The 24,193-nt window shown below is 44.3% G+C and overlaps 1 protein-coding gene across 3 annotated transcripts in view; it reads right to left on the bottom strand.

Moving 5' to 3' along the window:
- Positions 1-24,193, bottom strand: part of PIK3C2B (phosphatidylinositol-4-phosphate 3-kinase catalytic subunit type 2 beta) — a 202,458-nt gene that overhangs the window by 18,140 nt on the left and 160,125 nt on the right. For all 3 annotated transcript variants that reach the window (XM_088458178.1, XM_088458180.1, XM_088458177.1), the window contains exons 25-29: positions 22,153-22,309; positions 10,948-11,057; positions 8,491-8,692; positions 7,861-7,985; positions 3,899-4,016 (exon numbers count right to left, since the gene is read on the bottom strand). In XM_088458178.1, coding sequence (XP_088314304.1) covers positions 3,899-4,016; positions 7,861-7,985; positions 8,491-8,692; positions 10,948-11,057; positions 22,153-22,309 — 712 coding nt within the window. The remainder of the gene's footprint in view (positions 1-3,898; positions 4,017-7,860; positions 7,986-8,490; positions 8,693-10,947; positions 11,058-22,152; positions 22,310-24,193) is intronic.

Here is a 24,193-nt window from a genome sequence, read left to right on the forward strand (position 1 = left end):
TCACCCATCATGCAGAGCGGGCCGGCCTGGGAGGATGCCGGAGCGGGGCTTAAGGTAAGTGGAGAATTTTTTTTTTTTTTTTCAGTGTGTGTGTCTGGGGGTGGGGACAACTACTCCTAAGCCCAAGGGCACTGCTGCATTTGGACCACTACTGGGGGCACTGCTGTGTGTGTGTGTGTGGGGGGGGGGGGGGGGGGGGGGGAGTACTACTAGGGGCACTGCTGTGGGGGGGGGGGGGGAAGTACTACTAGGGGCACTGCTGTGGGGGGGGGGGAAGTACTACTAGGGGCACTGCTGTGGGGGGGGGGGGGGGGAAGTACTACTAGGGGCACTGCTGGGGGGGGGAGGTACTACTATGGGCACTGCTGTGGTAGGTGGGTAAATACTACTAGGGGCACTGCTGTGGGAGGGGGGGTAATACTACTAGGGGCACTGCTGTGTGGGGGGGGGGGGAAGTACTACTAGGGGCACTACTGTGAGGGGGGGGAAAGGACGACTACTACTAGGGGCACTGCTGGGGGGGGGAAGGATGACTACTACTAGGGGCACTGCTGTGGGAGGGGGAGGGCTACTACTAGGGACTTCTGGGGGTACTACTAGGGGCACTGCTGGGGGGGGATTGGACTATTACTAGGGACACTGCTGGGGGTACTACTAGGGGCACTGCTGGGGATACTACTGGGGGCAATGCACACTGCTGCGACCACTACTGGGGGACACAGCATAGAGGGTGATTATTACTAGGGGTACTCCTGGGGGGACTACTGTTGAGGGGGGACTGCTACTGGGGGCATGGCTGGGCGGCTTGAAGGGGGCCCCCGCAACTTAGTTGCCCTGGGGCCCCCACAAGCCTTAATCCGGCCCTGGTTCTAAGAAACAAAAAATCAAAGTGCTATTTTTTTGCTACTACAAAAGAAAGCTGTTAAGCTAGGATCAGGTGTTTAACGAAATAAATATATTTACACTCTTATTTAACTGTATTCAATTGTAGGCGGGATTTTGAAAACCCCAGTAGCCGCAAGGTTTTTCCTATTCAATTGCCTGCGAGAAAATGATTCACGTTAATTTTGTATAGAAATTACAGCTGCTTTTTTCTCGCAGCTTCAGAGCAAGTCCAATTTTTCCTAAAATCTCTATCTTAAAGAAAAATTATCTGGACTGGTTTTAGAACCCCAAAGACAACCCCCTACTGCAGTGGTTCCCAAACTGTGTACCGTGGCACCCTAGGGTGCCTCGGGACACTTGCAGGGGTGCCTCAGGTTGGTGCTCCAGCACAAAATCTAAAAATTTATGGTCAATGTAATGTAAATGTGTGGACAAACAGACGTGCAAACCTGTGCACCATTACATAACTGAACCTAAGGATGACAGGTAAGCACAATTTACTTCACTTTACAACATTTTTTTCTTTATTTCTCAATAACAAACTTTTGACTTAGGGGTGCCGTGGAAACAATGGTGACATTCTAGGGCGCCATGATTCAAAAAAGTTTGAGAACCACTGCCCTAATGACTAATTAATCAATTGGTAGTTTCCAATAAGCTTAATTAGTCCAATAATCACATGTCATAATTGGTTGTTAAAACCAATAATGGCCTTAAATCACCCCCAAATCAAATTTTTCATTAATTTATGCACCCCAAACTTAATTGAAGCATTTAATCTGAAAATAATTGCTTTATATTTAAAAAATAAATAAAAATTGGCCTAAATATACCCTTAAGCGCCTTTTTTTTTTTGTTTTATTAGTTTGTAATAAAACAAAAATGGTTAGCTTTTAAGCATTTTTTCACTTAAAAAAATGCTCAAAACAGCCATTTAATGTTTTTTTTTAAATCTATTTTTCTCTGAGGCATTAATAACCCTTATTACTGTTACCCAATATATAGATTTAAAAAAAAAAAAAGTCCTGCTGGACTTTACCTGGAAAATAATTTGTAAACAATTTTTTTTCCCATTGGTTAAATGCATGTTCCCGAAAGCTAAATTTAGGCCAGTATTCAATTTGAAGCGCTAAGTTCGGATCCGCGTTGCGTTACCGCCGATGACGTCATTATCGCCTGTTTTGGTTTTACCCTGTATTCAATTTGAAAGACTTTCCGCCTAGGCGGAAAGTCAATGCAATGTAATAGGCGGTAAAGTATCACCTATGAATGGCAGGTGGAAAATAGTGCAGAATTGGGGTTTTGGGGTGCAACGTTTCGGGAACCCCCGTGCAGCCTTCAGACAGTCCCCCCCAAAGGTAATCTGTGTCGAAAAAAACCCCAAAAACTTAAGGACACCCCAAAAATTTACTTTGTACCCCAACATAATTTTTTTCGCCCCCTTTTTCAAAGTTAAAAACTAGCGAACTTGACTCAGGGGGGGTCCCCAAGTATGCCCCAGGTGTTTTTTTTATTGCAGGTGTTTGCGGCAGGTGAATTTTTCACTATTTTTTCAACTTTAAATATGCTGACCCCCATTTTCAAGTATTCCAAATTTGCTGGGATAAGTTCTTTTCTGGAAAAAATACTCCTAAATATTATTTATTCGGCATCAGGTATAGAAAAACGCTATGTAGCAGCTATTGAGCCCATTTAAAAACACCAAATACCTTCAGCAAGCCAAATCGGGGGGTACCATAGTGAACCCCCATGTCAGAGCATCATTTGGGGGGTGACAGGCTGATTTCCCCAAAAATGACAGTACTTTCCACTTGTTACAGTATCGCCAGGTGCCATTTACGCGTACTTTGAAATTGAATATGGGGTAAAGCATGCGTGCGCGCGATACTTTAACGCCTACAAAACAGGCGAAGTCGGTGTTAAGTCCAGGCCCGCTTTAGCTTAACGCAGCTCGGCTCAAATCGAATACGGCTCTTAGTCGGAAAAAAAAACGGTCCCAAATCTTTTTCAGTCACAATAGAAAATTAGTTGCGATACCCACGTGAAAACAGGGAAAACCTTGTGGCCAACTGAATATGCCCCACTGACTTTTTTATAACCTTTATGTCCTGGGGCCCAGAATTAAAATTCATATACCACTACAAAGAGTACAAACTACACAACTAGTCAATATCTGATGAAGTACACATATAATTAATCTTAGTGCACTTTGACAGATTGGATGACTAGCAATTTAGAAACAGAAATAAACACAACCAGTAAGAACAACCTGCCTCAAAGCAGAATAAGGAAGTAAAGTATCAGTGTGCGGTTGTGTTACTTAGTACATCTGCTGATGCACTGAGCCATCACACTACAGTGCACACTCCCTATGACACATGATTGCATCAGATGTACTTACATGTATCCAGAGCAACTCCCTAGACATACAGCCTAGAATATCACTTTTCATCATTTAGCTAGATCCATATGTGTAAGACTTAAGGCGAATCAACAGCAAATAAAGTAAGAGTTTTCCTTAGAAACTGATCAGAAAGCACCAATATGCGTCATTCTTAGTTCTAAATTGACTTGAACAAAGACAATTTCATGTAAGCAATGACTAAGGTTAATTGTAAGCAAATCTATAGGTCAGCGTTTTTCAACCACTGTGAAGCGGGACACTAGTGTGCCTCGAGCGATTGTCAAGTGTGCCGCGGAGGTCAGCTCAGAGCACTTGTACTGTAGTGTGTTTTATTGCTAAGGAGGCCAAAGTAGTGTGTTTTATTCCTATAGAGCCAATGTAGTGTGTTTTATTCCTGTGGAGGCTAATATGTGTGTATTTTTTTTTATGTGGGAGCTAATGTGTATGTTTTTTCATTGGTCACGCATGCCGCATCGCCGGATAGTGTGCCTTGGCAATTTTAAATCTTGTGTAGTGTGCCTCGAGTCGAAAAAGGTTGAAAATCACTGCTATAGGTCATTAACTTCTGTCCTGTGAAAGGCACTGGCTACAGCAATACTTTTGTCTCACCTCCGCCACTTGAGGGGGTGCATGGATCAAGTGCCAAACATATCCATTTAATTCTTCTTTTCGGCGCTCTGCTGCAGCCTCTCCACGGGACCGGCCAATCACAAAGCGGCTTGGGAAACTGAAAAAGATGTAAACATTGGTTACAAAATCTAATGTTTCAAGAGAAATACAACACGAGTTCTTACTAACAATATACAAAAATGCACTGACCCAGAGCAACTATTTAGAGATTTGATTTCAATGTGCAATTTGCACTAGACCATTACTTCTCAAACAATGTATTGAGATACATTTTGTATAAGCATAATATGCTAGATTGGGATTGCAAGTCTTATAAGAGAAACCTCCTAAAATAGGTTGAAATAATGCAATGGGGTTGTTAGGGGCTATTGTGCTGTGTGTCACAACATTATGAGGTTGGGGGCAGCTACACCTGACTGGTCAATGCTATTTGCTGATTGTTTCCTACTGCTTACAATGCATTCGCATTTTGTTATTAAAGAAGCCATAGTAAGAAAATGTAACTGTATATAGTATGTTTTCCTGGAATGTGCATCAATGCGTTGTATGTAATTATGACAAAGTGGTACTATACGCTAACCAGAAGGAGAAATCACAAAATGATACATTACTTTGAAAGGTAATACACTGTTTTGATGGAGCATAAGTACTATTTTCCCATTCAAAGCAGGAGAATCCTATTGTTTCAGCCTCTCGACTAGCAGCTTGCAGCATGGTGGTGTGTCGCAGGCTCGGACTGAGCCACTGGGGATTCGTGGAAATCCCAGATGCCCCCCCCGGACTTGTAGCTCTGTCCACTCACATGGGTGGGCGGGGCCAAGCTTGCCTAACATCTTTCACATCCAGCCAGCGCATGCATGCTGCAAGCTGCCACTGGCCGGTGAATGAAGTGTCACTCATCTCCACTCTGCTCTGAGGGTTGTCACCCGTCCCTCCCACCCCAATTGTAGCTCCGCCCACTTCGGTGAGTTGATGGGGCCAGGACTGCCTCCCTTCATTCACAACCCAGCCGGCAGGGAAACAGCTGCACTTACAGTAATATAGTGGTGCAAGCTGCCGCCGGCTTGTGAATGAAGTGTGACCTCAACTCTCCTCTGAGGAGTGCCCCAGACTTATAGCTCCGCCCACTTCCGCACAGTTCATTCACCACATCCGTCACACCAACAGGGAGATCAGCTGACAGCCAAGTTCACCAGTTGGATCAGAAGACGGGATATGGACTTGGAGCCAATAAAAAGGTAAGCATTATACTGTAGGCTGATGGAACCAGGTAACACGGCAGCGGGGGGCCAGTGGCCAGTGAGGGTGAGGGGGCAAGTGCTTTTAAAACTCTCAGGAGTCTGCCACTGCTGGGATTGATGGCTTTGGTTCCTCTCTGCAGTGAGTCAGGTTACTCTCTCCCTGTCTGTGAGAGCTCACAATGGGAGCAAGGAACAAGCAAACTACATGCCACTTTGCAAGTATATTTAAACACTGTTGAATACACATGAATAGTGGCAAGTAGTTTTTCTGACTGCCCCTTGCTCCCAGCATGAGCTTTTGCAGACAGGGAATATGCAGAGAAGCTGCCCAGTAGCCAGCCATTATTACCAGTGTAATGGGCATTTGTGGATTCAGGAGAGCAGAGGGGGGTCATATGTCATTCTGTGCTTCTATCCCATCAACCTGTGCTAAATCCAGATTACCTCTGTGTTCCTACTACTGCCCCGCCTAGCCCCTCCTATGACTAAGACCATCACAAACTCCTTCCCTTGTGTACATCCGTGTGGCGGAGTGTGCAAGAACCACTTTTAGCAAGCTGTGATACTGATTGGGGCATCCTTATATGCCATCGGTTGCACCATCCATAGTATAACGCTCCTATGATGGCTGGCCACACCCCTTAGTGGGCCCCTATGATTGCATTCCGGGGTGGGGTGGGGTGGGGTGGGGTGGGGTGGGGTGGGGGGGGTGTGTGTGTGTGTGTGTGTGTGTGTGTGTGTGTGTGTGTGTGTGTGTGTGTGTGTGTGTGTGTGTGTGTGTGTGTGTGTGTGTGTGTGTGTGTGTGTGTGTGTGTGTGTGTGTGTGTGTGTGTGTGTGTGTGTGTGTGTGTTGTCAGCTCCAATTAGGCAGGGGCTGATGTGAATAATTACATAGACCAGAAACTGAGCAGGCTCAAGATGGCTGCCTCCCTCACAGCAATAATGCAAAGTGCTTTTGGTCCTACTGGAAGAAAGGCGCGATATAAACAAAGTGAATAAATATCATTCTGCTTAAAAGCGCCAGTGAGCAACGCCTTTAGCTATTGAAAGAACCTAGGGACTGGTTAAAAAAGGGGAAAATGGGCAATAATTAACAACCTCTGCCCTTTTTTTCCCCCACAAGTCATTATTAAAGGGAGAAAAACATTCGAAATATATAAAGATTTATCACTAATATGACAAAGCATAAATATGTCGTATCATCTATTGCAGGTAGCAATAAATAGATTAAAGTGCCTACTTGGTTATGAATAAGACATATAACCAGTACTCTAGAGGATTCCTCTATTTCAGAGGTTCTCAAACTCTGTCCTCAGGACCCCACACAGGTCATGTTTTATAGGTCACCCAGCAGGCAGGTGCACGGGTGTACTCATTACTCACTGACACATTTTAAAAGATCCACGGGTGGAGCTAATTATTTCACTTGTGATTCTGTGAGGAGACTTGGAAAACATGCACTGTTTGGGGTCCTGAGGACCGAGTTTGAGAACCTGTGCTCTATTGGTTATAGTCACCCACAATAGAATGTAATATAATAAGACAAGATGTATCAGCTATGCACAAAAACAAAAAAATGTTTAACAATACACAAATTAATTTGTACATAAACTTCCAAACTTCATGAGCTCAAACAACAAACCTAGCTTTGTTCACACTAAAATGGGCATACTGCAAGTCTTGACTTACCTGTAACTAGAAATTCTGTATACAGAGATCAATGCAGATGTTTATGGATTAGAGTAGCAAAGTTCTCTTTAGGATGTAAAGCATAAGGCAATATAATAAAATGATCTCCCAGCTGTGTTAGTCCGCACATACTGTACAATCACTGGTTATTCACTCAAAGTGATACCACAGCAGGCAACTGTATAATCCTGCACCATCATGCAGAAAAATATACAAATCAGACCGTATAGCACAGAATAAAATCTCCTTTCCCAAGGAAAGATAATCAGCAGCTAAGGTATACACAGGAACCACAATTCATGCTGGGCAATTGGAGTCTGCCATCAGTCATTAAAAATAGCAACTCACTGGATAAAAAAGGTACATTGATACCACAAAAAGGTTCAAATTACCCGGGAAAGAAAGGTATTAGTTATGCTGGGCATACACTAGACAATTATTGAGCCGATCCGCCCGATATTGGCAGATTGCCCCAATAATTGCACTGTGCGCGCGGCCAACTAATGCCAAAACATCGATCAGTTGGGCATACCAGATCTGGCCAGCATGTCCGTCGCAATATTTTGTAAGTTAAAAGTGATAATAAGGTTACACATCTCATTTAGGGTCTGGTTCTGAGTCAGGTCCAAATACGCACAGATCCCGTGGATACCTGTAAACTATGCATGCAATGCAGAAAATAATCGCACAGTGCAGACAGACTGATTGTCTGTTGAGGGATCACTATTTCTGTGAAATTGTGTTTCTGGGTGGCAACCATGCGGTCACATGGAACTGATCCACCCTGTGGGGGGAGTCATGGGGGTGTAGGCAGACTTCCCTGCACATTTGTAGAATGTATACGCAGATGGGACATCTGTTTCAGACAGATATTTTGCACCCAGCAGGAGGTGCTGCTGTGGACAGAACAACAGTGGGCGGCCTGGCCTTTCATGTGAAGATGGACGGATACACGCATTAACTTAAGGTATCACTGGAGAGCGTGATCCAAAGACCCTGCTTCTAAGTTACCTGGGAAGTTGAGATGATGGGAAAAGGAGCCTGAGTTTGCTGTGCAGCTCCTGGAATTCCTCAAAGGACCTCTGGATGTAAGTGGTGGTGTGGGGGCTCTCTCGTTCCACCTTAATTACATAAACCTGCGGAAAGAACAAACATCTATTATATACAAGAGATATATATATATATATATATATATATATACATACACACATATATACACACACATACATACACACACACACACGTAGACAGTCCCCTGACGAAGGAGGTATGCAAAACAGCTGTCGGGACTTGCTGGGATACTGAGCATTGCTCCCCAGCTTCTTTCTCTATTGCTTACTATGTGTCAAGTACCATGCTAAGTATCATGCAAATCGTGCAAAGTGATCTGTAAGATGGCATGTTTTATTCTGAATTGTTTTTGGATTGTTAAATTTGTGGCTATTTTTCAAATGGTGTGCTGGTTCCGGTCCTTGCTAAAATTGGACTATATATCACTTATATGAAAGTTATAACAACTGATGGTGGAAAGTCTATGAAGCTGGTGCCACTTGGGGAAGAATGACATTTATGTTTGCTAAATGCAAACTAACACCCAAAATAGTTTGAAAGACAAAGATATAGTAAGAGGCATTAACTCACATATCCTTTGTTAGGATTAAATATCTTCTTATATCTGGTCAGGAAAACGTCACAGATTCTTCCATTCATCTTCATTGTGTGAGTCCTTGGAGCAAAGGAAAGTGCTAACCGCTCATCTGAGCCGCTAAACTTCAGCTGGGCCAAGTTGTGAATGAAGAAATTCAACTTTGTGGCCACTGATCCCAGACTGGACTCAATGAGACTGGTGCAGGAAAACAAGACAGGGGAGTTGTACAATACAATACTCTGTAATTATTGGAGAAAGAAAAATTCTGCCGAGCTGTGGCAATAAATTAGACGTTCTATCAAAAGTATTACAATTGTCTCTCTTCTTACATCCCTCAATACTTTTTCTTCTTTTATACTTTCTCAAAGTGTCATAGGTGGGAATTCAATTAGACCTGATAACTTTGCACACGTGAAAAAGGGAGGTAGCCTCGGGCTTTATTGCCTGAGGCTATTCAATCAGACTCCCTATTTCAACAGAGTCACTTTTTTACAAGTGTCAGAAAGGGGTGTTGAGTACGGTTAACGGGTATTAACGCAGAGTGTCCATGTTCCCGTATCTATGCATTAACTGCATGCTTATCGGGGATTTCTGTGTCTTATGAGACCCAAAAAGCAATCCCTGTTAAATCAGGCTAACTGAATAGCCTCCGGCGCTCAATTAGCACCAGTTAATTTAATGGGGCTAAATGAATTCCGCCCATAATGGTAAGATAATCTATATATAAGCAAGAAAGTGTGTCTGTCTGTTCTTTATGCATGGCCAGATTTTTGGACCAAGTGCCACGAAATTTGGCATGATAGTGTAAGTTGACCAGGATTAGGTTTTTGCCTAGGTTTGAATTTCATCAGGGTTACACACTGTCACAAAATCCCTAAAAATGGGGACACTTTAATTTCAGTTCCAAATTGGCAGTCTACAAAAAACCTGTGTGAAAGCTATAAAAGTATCCTTTTAACCACAGTCTGAGCAAGTGTCAAACTTTAGGACTCATGCAAGTTCACTTTAAATCCAAAGTTAGTCCTTTTTAAAGTGACCATACATATTAGTCAGCCCTCTGTATTTACATGCAAGGGCATAACTAGAACTTTGTGGGCCACATAGCAAGGTCATAAAAGGCCGCCCCAGGTAAAAATAAATTTTGCCCCCAAACAGAGCCCATTTTTGCTATGCATTCAGGTTATGTCACACAGTAGTGCCCCTTATACGCATTATGCCATGCAGTAGTACTACTACTGCAGTAGTAGTAGTAGTGTCCCTTACACATCATGCCACACAGTAATGCCCCTTACACTGCACAGTGATGCACCTTACACATTATACCACACAGTAATGCCCTTTACAGATTATTCCACACAATAGTAGTACCCCTTACACATTATGCCACACAATAATGCTCCTTACACACTATTCCACCCCCCCCACACACACACACAGAAACTCACCTCCTAGTTTACCCTCAGCAGCCAATCACCTCCCCCTGTGTGCCATCAGCAGACAACAGGTGTGAACTTGGTGCCGGGCCACCAGCTAATTCTAGCTGGTGCACTGGCAGGCAGCGGCAGACATGGACAGACAGCATCGGTGCAATTCAAATTTGGCGCCGATTGCAAGCCAATCGAAGCTCGAGGATGGGCAGCCAATCAGGAGCCGCCATTGCCGATTGGCTGCCAGTCTGCAAGCTCTGATTGCCTTGCGTCCAGCAGCGCTGTCTCTCCAGGTCTTCCTGCTGGTGCAAATCAACACCGCTGACACCCAGGCACCCCTCCGCAACACTGACTGGACCGGCCCACAATGTGTGCGTGACTGGGTGCAGGAGGAGTCGTGGGTCACAGAGGCAGCTTGGGCACCAAAGCAGCCGCACCCCTCGCACCCACAGTAGTTACGTCACTGTTTGCATGCATGTTATCAAACAGTGGGGTCCTTTTCAGGATCAATGGAATGAGGTTATAGGCGAGAACAATGTAAACAAATAAAAGCTGCAGGTGTACTTCAGGGTCCAGCCTTCAACACGAGCAACGCATCAGGCAGTGTATGCCCAGCCGCAGCCGACCAACAGACAGACATTTCCCCTGTTCCTTCCCTGCCCCCTTCCCAGGGGCGGAGCGCAGATATCGGGACCAATACACTGCGAGATATCTCAGTGTATGCCCGTGATATCTGCTGGGTGTCAGGCTGACAGATAAAATGTCTGTCGATCTGACAGACACTTTATCTGGCAGTGTTTGCCCAGCATTACTAACAATTTGCAGTAGGTGATAGTGTAGCTTTAGCACTGCCTGTCATCTCACCATCTTAACTTGTTTGTAGGAACACTCCTGATTGGTAAACTGGTATTGCAGTTAAACTTGTTTCTAAACTGCAATACTGTATTGCACCCTCAGCATATCTGTTATTCAGTACATCATGCAAACAAAATGCAGCTAGAGTGTGTTTCTCTCTCTGATTACCGGGTAAAATAGGTGGTGGCATCGGCTTCAGAATCTTGTGGGCGCAGAGCATCATAGACATACTTCAAATCTTGCAGGTCAGACAATTCCGGAATCCCACACGACAGCATCTAAATGCAGACAGACGGAGGTCAGGCCAAGAGCTAATATTTCAATAATCATAGGCTGGAGAGGCATTACTGAAATGGTTAGAATAGTACTTAAGAAAATAAATTGTCTGCTGGCTGTGGTAGCTCAGCCCCAAATGAATACAATAAAGCAGTGACAATCTGTACAGAACATGTAACCCTTTCAGTATGTTACAAAATATTATCCAGTACTTTTTGGCGCTAAACAGAAATTTTGGGGACTAAAATATTTACCCAGTCTAGTGGCTAATCATTAAAAGTAGGCATTCATTCTAATAATGAAGCCTCATTTATACATCTCTGGTGTATAGTAGTTATATCAGATATCCAATCTGTTGGCTAGTATAATAGCAGTACCAATCTAATAACTAGTATACAAGGCAGTCCTCCAATATGACGTATAGTTTATGAAAATATGGTGGAAAGTATATAAAGCAGACCTTCAATCTAGTGTAGAACTTCAATTGCTGGTTAGTGTACAACACACAACTATTGTTATAGTTAGAATACAGCAGATCTCCAATCTGGTTGCTTGTACGTCTTCCTATGAAGAGTACACTGAGCCCCATTCTGCCATTTCACCATTACTATTTGCAGTAGGCACTTAAAGTAGTCAGTAACATCTAAGAGACAGCTCTCCGTATGCTGATTTGGTCAGAGTCAGAGGGGTGTGGTATATTTTGTAGACCTTCATAATGTTGAAATGAGAATGTCAACATGGTCGTCGCTATGCAGTACTTTAACTTCGACCATGTTGGCATTTATCATGTCGACAATGATGAAATGTCGACAAATTGGAGTGAATCGCCTGGTTTAGCGGCTCCAGCATTATTTTCTGGGTCCGGCAGTGACGTTATGATGACTTTCGGCGGCTCCTGCGGTGAAAAATCGCTAACACCTAACTCTCCCCTAGTAGAGGGGTTTTGAAGGTGCTTGTGTGGGCGCTTCTAGCGTTAAAGCAAGCCTAGCTATGACTGTGGGTTTCCCTAATAAAACTCACAGGGATAACAATAACAGGCAAGAAAACATGTCGTCATAGATAAATGGCGCTGCCCAGTAAACCACATGAAGAAAAGCTTAAAATAGAATGAGGTATTTTATCTTGTAAGTTTTTTTTTTTTTTTATACAAGAAATCAAATACCTCATTATACATCAGGTGTGGTATATACACAACAAACATAGGGTAGCAGTAGAATATAATATATAAAAATGAGATCAGAAAATATGAACGTGTAGAAAACACAATCATTCTATTTTGAGACTTTTTTCATATGGTTTACTGGGCAGCGCCATTTATCTATGACACAATTTTTTCTTAACTCTCCCCTACTGCCTAACCCTAACCTCTCCTCCGGCAACCTAACCCTCCCTTCCTGTAGCCTAACCCTCCGCTGCTGCAGCCTACCCCTAACACTCCAATGTTGTAATTTCAACATGTCAACATCATAACTTTTGACATTGTGGTGTCAACATTACAGCCCGTGTTGGATAGGAAATTTTATACTGTTTTCTATCTGATAATTAACAAATCAAAACACAGGGTGTGGCTCTGCCCCATAGCAATAAATAAGCAGCAGAACAAAGGCCCAATGCTACTAACATAAGGAAGCCGACTATTGCCAAATTCTGAGGCTTATTAACGAGCTGAACCCATCACCTCTCTGTGGTAGCCTTGGATAATTTCTTTAACTACATTGTTTGAAAATATGCAATGCGTCATCCCTTACCCTTATCAAACGAAGCTATAACAAGAACTATAAATAGATGCAAATAGAAAGTGTATTTGCATTAAACACCATAAGATTTTGAAGTTTTTTATAATACCTAGAGGTAAGTTGGTACAATACCTAGAGGTAAGTTGGTACAATACCTAGAGGTAAGTTGGTACAATACCTAGAGGTAAGTTGGTACAATACCTAGAGGTAAGTTGGTACAATACCTAGAGGTAAGTTGGTACAATACCTAGAGGTAAGTTGGTACAATACCTAGAGGTAAGTTGGTACAATACCTAGAGGTAAGTTGGTACAATACCTAGAGGTAAGTTGGTACAATACCTAGAGGTAAGTTGGTACAATACCTAGAGGTAAGTTGGTACAATACCTAGAGGTAAGTTGGTACAATACCTAGAGGTAAGTTGGTACAATACCTAGAGGTAAGTTGGTACAATACCTAGAACTTGGTACAATAACTAGAAATAAGTTGGTACAATAACTAGAAGTAAATTGTTACAATACCTAGAAGTTGGTACAATACCTGGAAGTAAGTTGGTACAATACCTGGAAGTAAATTGGTACAATACCTGGAAGCAAATTGGTACAATACCTAGAAGTAAGTTGGTACAATACCTAGAAGTAAGTTGGTACAATACCTAGAAGTAAGTTGGTACAATACCTGGAAGTAAATTGGTACAATACCTAGAAGTAAGTTGGTACAATACCTAGAAGTAAATTGGTACAATACCTAGAAGTAAGTTGGTACAATACCTGGAAGCAAATTGGTACAATACCTAGAAGTAAGTTGGTACAATACCTAGAAGTAAGTTGGTACAATACCTAGAAGTAAGTTGGTACAATACCTGGAAGTAAATTGGTACAATACCTAGAAGTAAGTTGGTACAATACCTAGAAGTAAATTGGTACAATACCTAGAAGTAAGTTGAGCACACTCTCTAGATCCAAAAAAATCTGGTAGCGTGGCACTTCAAAATTTCCAATTGTATTACTACATATCTCAGTTGACACATTTATGAAGCAGTGGGGATCAGAAATTACACTCTTTGCTGGTGCGACAGGGTTACAGTGTAGGTGTTGTTGGATAAAGCAATTCAGGTGCATCACCCAATTGTGCAGATGGGTGGTGATTAACACATACCTTATTGGGTGGTAGTTGTGGTATATACCATTCTGTCCCTTAGTGGGGATCCTTCTGGTTGTGTAAGATGAAATCTAAGGGAGGTTTTACTCTCTGGCCTCAGAATGGTGTGGTGGGACAAATGTTTGTGCACAATACTCTGAATATGTTTGACCAACTTAGGGGAGAATTTGATGTACCTATTCTTTAGATATCTCCAGCATAGGCACACACTGGTGGTACAATTTGGGGGTGAGGCGTTTGTTATACTGGAGTCACCATAAAGATTTGCCTGTGAGCTGTAGGCTAAAAGTGATTTGTATATCAGAATACAGTAAATATACCTTTACAACTCTTAGACTGCAATGGAGGGAAATTTAGTCCCTGTATCAGATGAGGATTGGACAACAGTGTTATTGCAAAATTCTACATCGTCCACTACATTTCATCAGATTCAATTAGTGTACTACACCTGTTAATATAGTTAAATTTGGGGCTGGATATAGCTCACAATATCTGTATTGGGGATGCCTGGTTGGTTTGTTTGGACATCTTTTATAGTCATTTCCAGTCTAAGGTTACTGGGTGCATTGCCAACACAGATTATTATACGAAGGCGGAATAAGCGTGAGTATAACTAAGAATACTATGTTTTTTGCTGTATGGCTGTTGATGACAGCCTTGTTGCTGGGCAGATTATAAGGCTGTCTGGTCAGCTGGTTGGGTGAGCCAATGATATGGCTTGAAGGAGTGGTCAGATGATCAGTATATATTGGGCTGTGTGAGCATGGACAGCCTCTTGGTTCCTGGATCTTTGAAACAGGATCAGGCTGAGTATCTTAGCCCTTTTTATACATTCTTTCTTTCTTTGTATTAACAGTTTTATATGCCTTTCTTTGGTCTCCGTGTCCCTGCTTTCTCACTTGTGCTATCTTTAAGCCAGCTATAGTGTCCACGCCGGCTGTCCCATCCCACCCATCTACACCTCCTTGTCTTAGTTCCCCACCTGCTTCTCTTCTTTCACGTCCCCCCCCCCCCTCTCCTGCCCAGGTTTTCCCTGGCGCCTGCCTGCGCAAGCCCCAGCAGCTCACTCGCTGACACCCTGCATTTGTGCCAGTGGGAGCGTCCGCTTCCGCATCTCCCCCTGACTCTGCATTTGTTACCCCCCCCCCGGAGGTTAGCGCCATTGCGCATCTCTCAGATCCCTCACTTACCCTCTGTCTGCCGCCGGCCCGGGCCCTGCCCGCGCGGCGGGCTCGGCGGACATTTTCTCTCCCGGCGGCCATTTTGTCGGCGCTCCTCCAGCATTATCCCGGCGGCCAGTACAGCGGTCCCCTCCCCCTCCTCCATCGCCCAGTGCGCTCCTCCGCCCTGCCCTCCAGACTCCCTGTCACATACCTCTCCGGCGGGCGTGAGCTCCCCCGCTGCGTCCCCCTCAGGCCTCCGCCGCTATTCTTTCTCCTCGACGCCCCGCCCACTCGGCGGCTCCCTCGCTGTCCGGGTCCCCTGCACTTGGCGGGCCTTTCTTTCTTCCCCAGTTCACCAGCGGCCCTGCTTTATCTACATGCCCAGTGGCCATTTTACATGGCGGCCGTTTTGGGTCCCACATTTGTAGGGGGACCCAGCCCCAGCGTGTAATCCCAGGCTGTTTCCCCAGCTGCGCTGTCAGCTCATCTACACACCTGCCGCCCACCCTAGCCACCGCCCCAGTTTTTCTCCCCCCATCTCCTGCTCCCTGTCTTTTTTATGTCATCCTCACTGCCTCTTACCCCTTTTTCTCTTCCACCAGCCCCCCCCGTTCCCCCCCATCCTAGGTTTATGTGTTTTTGTTTCTGCCCCCCCCCCCCATATTTTTCTTCTGTTGCATCGCTCCCCCCCATTCTTTTGGCTAACCTTCCTTCCACCTTTATCCCTGCCTTATTTGTTTACCCCATTGGCACACTGCCCCTTATTTCGGGTCTGCCGCCCGGCATTTTCGCACCCCATCTTCCTATTTCGTTTCAGCATTCTTCCACCCCGGTTGGTCCCCTGTACCCCCTCTGCTTGCAACCCCTGCTCCTGCACCTAATGTTTCCCCCCCCCTGTGCCTGCACCCTTTTCTTCTGCTCACCTTTCTCCTTTAGTTACAGGTCTGCCGGACTCAGATGTGGTCACTCAAGTCAATGCAGTAGTTTGTACGGCTGCTGTTACAGTGCGCGTCGAGATGGCCCGGGATTACGGAAGAGTGTTGGGAGTAGACTCTAGTGATCCGGTGCGTTTGGAGACGGTTATGGTGGTCGAGCTGGTGGCTCCGCCGCGTTAAAACATCAAAGATGGCGCCTTGCAGAAGCATGGTAGAGGAGGTTCTGGGTCCACCTGGTGCTGGCGAGTATGATTGTGTCACAAATTTTGTTATGACTCCAGTTTTTGTTTTACATCTAACATTTGCCTGGCGCGCTCGCGTTAGATTGACAGGAGTGTTGCGCAGAGGTTAGAAAGGGGGTTAGGCGGTAATTACAGGGAGGCTTATGACACAGTTATGGGGGTTAGGAAACAGGGGTACTGTTCATTGTGTGAATTCAGCTTTTGCTGTGCTTTTTGCGTTTCAGCGAATAAGGATCTGCAGAAGTAAATTTGCTGATTTTTCTTGTGCAATTTTGGGATGTCATAGTGTGGAATCAGGCGACTTAGGCGAGTGTCGCAATTTTTGTGAATATAATAAATTGGGTTGGGAGTGGAGTTACATTCTCATCTGTGCCATGGGCTATTTGTTGAACAGAGTGCGGATCACAGGTGGATTTATTATACATTTGTGTTGTAGTAACATGTTTGTCTAGTCCAGGAATTTGGCATGGGGCGATTTCGATGCCCAATGTGGGCGGAACCATGGCGGTAGGGTGGTTATGCCTTTTGGGTACAAAGGGTGTTTCAATTTGTTTATAGGTCACGGAGTAGCGTCGACCCTCCTTGGTCACGGGGCTGCCTCCGCATTACCTCTTCGAAACAGGGGTAATCCTGGTTTATTAAGGTATATATTTCGCCAGTTATGGTCCCCGATGCGTTGTAGGTTGGGCTGTCGTTTGCCCTCATGCCGCACTTGCGGGGGTAGCTCCTGTCCAAGGATAGCCTATGTGTATAGGTGGTTTTATCTCCCGTCTCAGGGGTTAGCTCTAAGTTAGCTAGTCGGGGTCAGGCGCCTTTTTGTTTGGCTGTTTTTCTCTGTGCAGCGCAGGTGGTGTGGTGGTTAGCGTTCCTCCCTCCCAGCGAAGAGGTTATGGGTTCGGTTTCCACCTTGGCCTGATATCTCCCTCTGTTTGTGTTCCTACATGTATTCTGTTTCAATGCGTGGGGTTTTAGTGGTGTTCAGGTGAATTAGCAAAATAATGTTTCCTTTCAGGCGGTGCGGTTTCCGGGACCTATATGGAGAAAGCCATTTTTCTTACTTTCGCATGTTCAGGCCGGCACTGACCAGGTCGGTGTAGCACATCGTCCGTACGGATTTCTCTTCATGGGGGCGGGAAGGAGTGACGTCTGTTTGGACCTCCTCTTTTGGCACAGTCACCTTTTTTCCGTGTGGGTGTTCCAGTTGCGCGTGATATGTTGATAGGTTTTTGTGTCCAGTTGGTAGGTTGGAGAAGGAGATAGTCACGATAGCAGGTTATGGTTGTTTGGTAGATTTTGTAGCGTAGTGGGAAATGTACTACATATCACACTAGGCATTTAAGGTTTTGAGCCTCAGTGGAAACATATAAAAAAAAAAAAAAGAATGATGTACGGGGTTGGTAAGTTGTTTGTTAAAATGCGGCTGATTTATAGGTTTACACAGTTTGAGCAAGCATTTCGTTGTTAGGCATGGTTTCTTGTTCAATTTAACGTGAACTAATTTGTACTTCAGCGGCAGTTGTTGCTGCAATTTGTTTACCAATGCGGCTGGCGGGCCAGGTGTTTTGGGCTTTCAATTGGAGGGAAATTTTTCAGCGTGGTTTATTACGATACAGGTTTTTTCGAGTAATTGTTGCTGTTGGAGCCGTTCCCAATTTTCATGGCCATATAAGGCTGGTCAGTGCGCTGAGGATTAATTATTTTCTAATCTACGGAATTGGGTGCAGCTCATGCCATCTACAACCGAAACTCGTTCCTTTTGCATTTGTTTTGTCATTTAATTTTGTGCGTTTAGGTTCAGAATATTATATTTCTACATACAAATTGCACTTCGGTCTCTCGTCCCAATGATACCTAGGAGGTATTCGTCTAACTGGCAATTTTGGTGAGTTTATGGGCTCAGCCATCTACGTTTTTTCAATATTTGCTTTACTTCTTTGTTTGGAGCCATTCATAGTGGAGCGGCTTCAAAGTCTCTGCGGTGGCGGCGCCAGCGGGGATCTCATCTATTGTAAGCTTAAATGTATTCATGTACATACCCAGTCAGTTATTACATGTTGGGTGAATGGTTTCCCCGTTCGCGTCGTCTCCCGGCGGCTTTTTGATGTGCATTTTTGATGCGTTGCTTGTGGTTAGGGGCAGGTGGCTTCTGACGGGTGGTAGGCCTCGTTTTTACATTTGAACTTTCCAGCTGCAATTTTGGAGTTTTTAGTTTCTTCAGGGATTTTGTGTAAAGATATTGTTTTTCAGGAGATTAGTGGTGCTTTGCAAGTTTTTATTGGGCAGTTCAGACCATAAAGGTGGGGGTGGATAGTTTCCGTTTCTCAACATCCAGAGGTTTATTTGCCCAGTACACCTTGCGGTGCATTACAGATGCGGTGCCCTGTTAGTGAACACAAGGAAAGTTTACATGCCAATCTTACCCTGCATTCTACAGTTCACCTAGAGCACGAGGGTGGTTTACAAGCCACTCTTATCCTACGTACTACATGTTAGTTTTCTGCGGTTTTTGGCCTAAGTTTTTATTGGGGCAGTTTCTATGCTTCAGTTTCTAGTACTCATTTTCTTCGAATCGGCGCAGCGATTGCGGGGGCATTTTCCTGCAGAGTTTAGGGCGTACAAATGGCTTCCTATGAGACAAGTATTCAGTTGCGAATAGAACTAGTTGCGCACCTGGCGACAACCTGAAACGTTGTTTACCAACCAATCATTGAACGACTAGCATTCAACAATTGGGGGGTGGTGAAGGGATTTTTTAATTTTTCCTCCCGGAAGCCTTGATCCGGCCCAATTTGGTTCACGGGTAGGTTTTTTAGTTTTTCCCCTTCACTCGGGTTACTTGTTTCCCCTCTTATGCATCCCTGCTATTTAGTTGCTATGTGTTTTTTAAAGTTGTGCCGGGATGGTTTGGGTTTGGTGCGATACTCATGGTACAGGTCTTTGTGGCTCACTGGGATTGCAGCAGTTGACAATTTGGGTTGTGAATGATGTGCGCGGTTTTGGTGTTGAGTTTCCTGCTTGGGTTTCTTGTGTCCTCAGTGACTAAATAGGATGTGTCTGACTAGGAGGTGTTGCCTGTCAGGAGCAACAAGGTGCGTCAGCAGAAAGGTGCGAGGTGATCGTTCGTAGTGAGAGATTTTGTGGGCTTCAAGCCAAATGGGAGGATGTATGATCTGTATGGTGCATAGTTTGACTTGGAGAGTGGTGTATAAGCACGGTGCGTTAGACAGGACGAAGAAGAAGGTGAATGTGTCAGAAGACTGTCATTAGGAGTCACTGGGTGGCTTGGTTGTGAGTCATAGCTTTTAGTTGGAGATTTAACTCGGTATTTTTCAATCCTGATTGAGGGCATCTTGAGGACTTGGATTCAGTTTCCTTATTTAGGAATTCTTGTTTTGGGCTAGGTCGTGTTGGGTGGCGGGCCAGTTTCCTTTGGAGTCTGGCTTTGGCGGGAGTACGCTGCAGCTCAGTGGCTTTATGTGGCGTAAGATACGTTGTGGGGGCACTTGCCCTCGATGAACCTGGCGAATTTGTCCTGCTCCGCACGGGGGGACCCGGGCGCTTTTTGGTACGGAAGCGCCTCGGATTGGCCCAGGAGGGAAGTGGGACCCTCGCAGCGTTAGTGCGTCTAGAGGGGGGACGTGTCAGTCGTTCCCCGAGTATTTGAGCAAAGAAAAAGCTAGAACTGAGTCTGCAGCGTCTCTTTGCCACCCTGGTTAGGTTAATTCATTATAAATAAAAGCTGTGACCTTTTTAGCCAAGCTCTTGTTGTCTGTGTCGTTATTTATTAGTTTAAGTTAAGTAAGCTATACAAGGTTGTTAAGGGTTAGAAGCAATAAACCAATGTATTTCTTAGTTTCTTATCTGTTTATTCCTTGGATTTGTATATTTGGATTGACTATGTGGAAACAGGTTAATAGGGATGTTGCTCAGTATGTTCTCTTTGTGGATGCTGACCAAGGTGTGTATTGCAAGAAAATGGATGGCACTGATCGTTCCCAGTCTTTCAGAGTAGGTGCCCTTACTGAATGATACAACTAGTCATGGTAGATGTGCATATACCATCAGGAACTGTGTCCCTGAGTATGACCATATCTGGAGCCATTGGTTCAATTCCTTGTATATATCGGGGTTGCCGGGCAGTGATCTGACAGTGGATGGGGCTTTGAAGTCATCCTGGAGCATAGCTTCATAGGTAATGTGATAATATTTTTACGTTCTGTATATACTATAGAACTTAAATGTCCCTTACATATAAACTATCCAGTATTCATTGCTATAAATGAAGATGTGTTGTTTCTTGCACAACTGTAGATAACATAATAAGTGATACATCTCTTCTTTTTATGTGTATTGAGGGAGTGTTTGGGGTTTTGACTGTAGTGTTATGTGCTTGGATAAAATTAACAAAAAATAAACTTGATAAACCAAAAAAAGTGTAATACTCTATGCAGTCAGTTCCGTCAGTATTACTATGGGCAGCTTACCAAGGAGCAGATAATTGAATACTTTCAACCACTGACTGAATGGGAGATTTGGTCACTCTTATGATATAAGGGAAAGACTTTAATTTACCATCAGACAATTCTTCCTACTCTGCCTCCAAACTTGCAATTTATGCTGCAACACAAATTTTAAATGTCAAAGAGGGGTATTCAATATTAAACGTTAACTGTCGAAGTTACCGTTTCATATCAGAGTTTTTTTCTGCGTTAAGTCTGGTGCGCGATCCCGCTTATCCCCGTATTCAATATAAAATTAACGAAAACGGGAAACTCCAAAGTTGGATTTGCATAAAGTTACGAATTTTTCCTTAAAATAATTGTAAGACCCCCCTAAAGTTGTAAAAACATGGGGGAACACTATGGGTACCCCCATTTTAGCCTTTAATTGAAAGTCGGGGATTTAAATAGCCGCAGCAGGTGTCTTTTTCCCGACATTGAAGAAGTGATGCAGAAGAGCACTTAGGTTATTTTTTTAGTTTTTTTAAGTGGTCCCATCAAATTTGGGGTACATGAAAATGGGTACTAGCATATTTTGATGTCCCTAAAGTCAGTTTTTAAAAATTCTGCATTTGTGCACCTGCCGCTATAATTCTATTCTTCAAAACACCTTCCGCATACATGCAGAATAGCCCTGAACCTATTTCCCTATTGTTTAACAATTTTTCCCCATTTTTTTTTTGCACCCCAATTTTTAAGTTTATTTTTTGGGGTGTCCCTATTTTATTTTTTTTTACTTTTTTTGACACAGTTCTTTTTTAAATGTCATTCTCATGGGTGCAGGCTATTTTTTTTAAGCCTGCACCCTAAACCCCAATTCTGCACTTTTTTTCGACACCTATTCAATGGTGAAAACTTATCACCGTTTTTTATCAAAGACTTGTCAAAACTGCGATAAGTCTTTGAAATTGAATAGGGTGTAAAAGTAAAACCTGCGATAATGACGTCATCATTGCGATATTAACGCAAAAACGATGTGTAAATATTGAATACCCCTGTAAGAGACTTTTTACAAGACTTATGATGCATTTATAAGCTGACAATCTGTTTATGATATTCTCTATGCTGAATTCTGATATATGAAGTCTGCTTTCTGCTACTAATTAGTGTGACAAAATTTAACAACATTGTTATGAATGAATATTATGTGTATCTATTCTAATACGAATGAATTTGATTGTTACCAATATATTAGAGATTTTTACATTTAATTCTTTCCATTCGTTTATACTTGTTGTGGATTACCAGCGCAGTTCTTTTTCTATATTTGCTTATTGTAGGGTTTGCAATTTCCCTTTCTTTATACTGCGGCAGGTAATTCCTCCCCATAGATGTGACTCAGGCGCTGAGAAATTAAGCTTACCAATCCCAGCAGGTTGAGAAAAAGGTGAGTATGCTTGCGGATGAGGTTGTAAGCCTGGCAGCACAAGTCTACAAAGTCATGGAAACGGCTGGAAGTCTTGTCTCCTCCATTAATAACATATGCCATGTCTGATGTGAAGACAAAAGGGGCACGGTCCCTGCAGTGACAAAATAAAGTGTTTTGATTTGTTTATCAAACAGAGAAGACTCGTGTGCGCAGAAGTATTTTTCTCATGTACAGTATGTTTTGTTCAGGTACATTCCTTGTCACATGACGTCTACATTGAGAATTTAATTTCATGCACAGGACTAGTCCTAGAACAACAAAAATATGAGATATGGCAAGAACTTACCCTTGTTATCTCTATTTCTACGAAGTCCATAGGGTTCCACAGGATTCCTTGGGGTATAGGTGATGACGTCAGGCATCGGGCACCATAGAGTTAAGTTTTCAGCCTCCCAGGATGCACTAGGGTCCCCCTCCTATACCCCACCCTCGAGCCAAGGCTTCTCAGTTATGTACCAAGCCATAGGCCGGAGGAGGAGAAGGAAGAGAGAGAAAAAAGATCTGGACACACACAAGAATCACATTCTCACCAGAGGGAGACGGAAAAACCGGTGACCAGAGTAAAGCCCATCTGCAGCACAGGTGCGACAGGGCAGGAGTCCTGTGGAACCCTATGGACTTCGTAGAAATAGAGATAACAAGGGTAAGTTCTTACCATATCTCATATTTTCTACTTCAGGGTCCATAGGGTATCCACAGGATACCTTGGGGATGTCCCAAAGCAGTATCCTTCAAGGGTGGGGACGCACCTGTGCTGAAAGGAGAATCCGCCGCTCGAAGGAAGCATCCTGAGAGGCAAAGGTGTCAAACGCGTAATACCTCACAAATGTATGGACCGAGGACCACGTGGCAGCCTTGCAGATCTGGACTGCAGAGGCACCACGTCGAGCTGCCCACGAAGGACCCACAGACCTAGTGGAATGAGCCCTCACAGAGGATGGAACCGGCAGGCCTTCATGAAGATAAGCTTCTGAAATGGCCATACGGATCCAAGCTGCCAAAGTTTGCTTTGAAGCAGGCCAACCCTTTTTACGGAAGCCATAGAGGACAAACAAGGAGTCCGACTTCCTAAACGAAGAAGTGTGGTCAACATAAATCCTTAAGGCCCGCACAACGTCCAAAGTGGCCTCACCCACCAACAGGTCAGGTGAGTTAAAAGCCGGCACAACTATTTCCTCGTTGATATGAAAACGGGAAACAACTTTGGGAAGAAGATCAGGATGAGTGAGCAGCACCGCCCTGTTCCCATGAAAAATCAAGAAAAGGGGGTCTACAAGAGAGAGCCCCTAAATCAGAAACACGTCTGGCTGAAGTGATGGCCAGAAGGAAAATTGTTTTAGCTGTCAGCCATTTAAGATCCACTGAGCCCAGTGGTTCAAACGGCGGTCCCTGAAGAGCCACAGCTAAATCCCAAGGCGCCACCTGTGGAACAAATGGCGGCTGAATTCTAAGAACACCTTGCATAAAGGTGCGCACATCAGGGATTGTAGCAATCCTACGATGGAACCAGACAGACAGGGCAGACACCTGCACCTTCAAAGAAGCAAGGCGAAGCCCATGGTCTAGTCCCGCCTGTAGGAAGGCTAGCACTCTAGACAGACGGAACTCCCGAGGTGCAATGGAAGAACGTATGCCACACACGATGGTATATTCTTGCAGAAGACAGTTTAAGAGCTCTCAGCATAGTGCGTACTTCAGAGCTGGAAAACCCTCTGGACCTTAACATGGCCGTCTCAACAGCTACGCCGTCAAAGACAGCCGAGTCAGGTCCAGGTGAAGACAAGGAACCCGTGACAGTAGGTCCGGTCGTAGCGGCAACCGCAGAGGGATGTCCACGGACAGACCCTGGAGGTCTGAGAACCAGTGCCGTCTGGGCCACGCGGGAGCTATCAACAGAAGCGTCACTCCTTCCTGTTTGAATTTCCGGATTACCCGTGGAAGAAGGGAAAACGGAGGAAAGACATAAGCAAACCGG

This window comes from Taudactylus pleione, unplaced genomic scaffold (genome assembly GCF_031769625.1).
Source record: "Taudactylus pleione unplaced genomic scaffold, aTauple2 ptg000814l, whole genome shotgun sequence".
In the NCBI taxonomy this organism is placed as follows: Eukaryota; Metazoa; Chordata; class Amphibia; order Anura; family Myobatrachidae; genus Taudactylus; species Taudactylus pleione.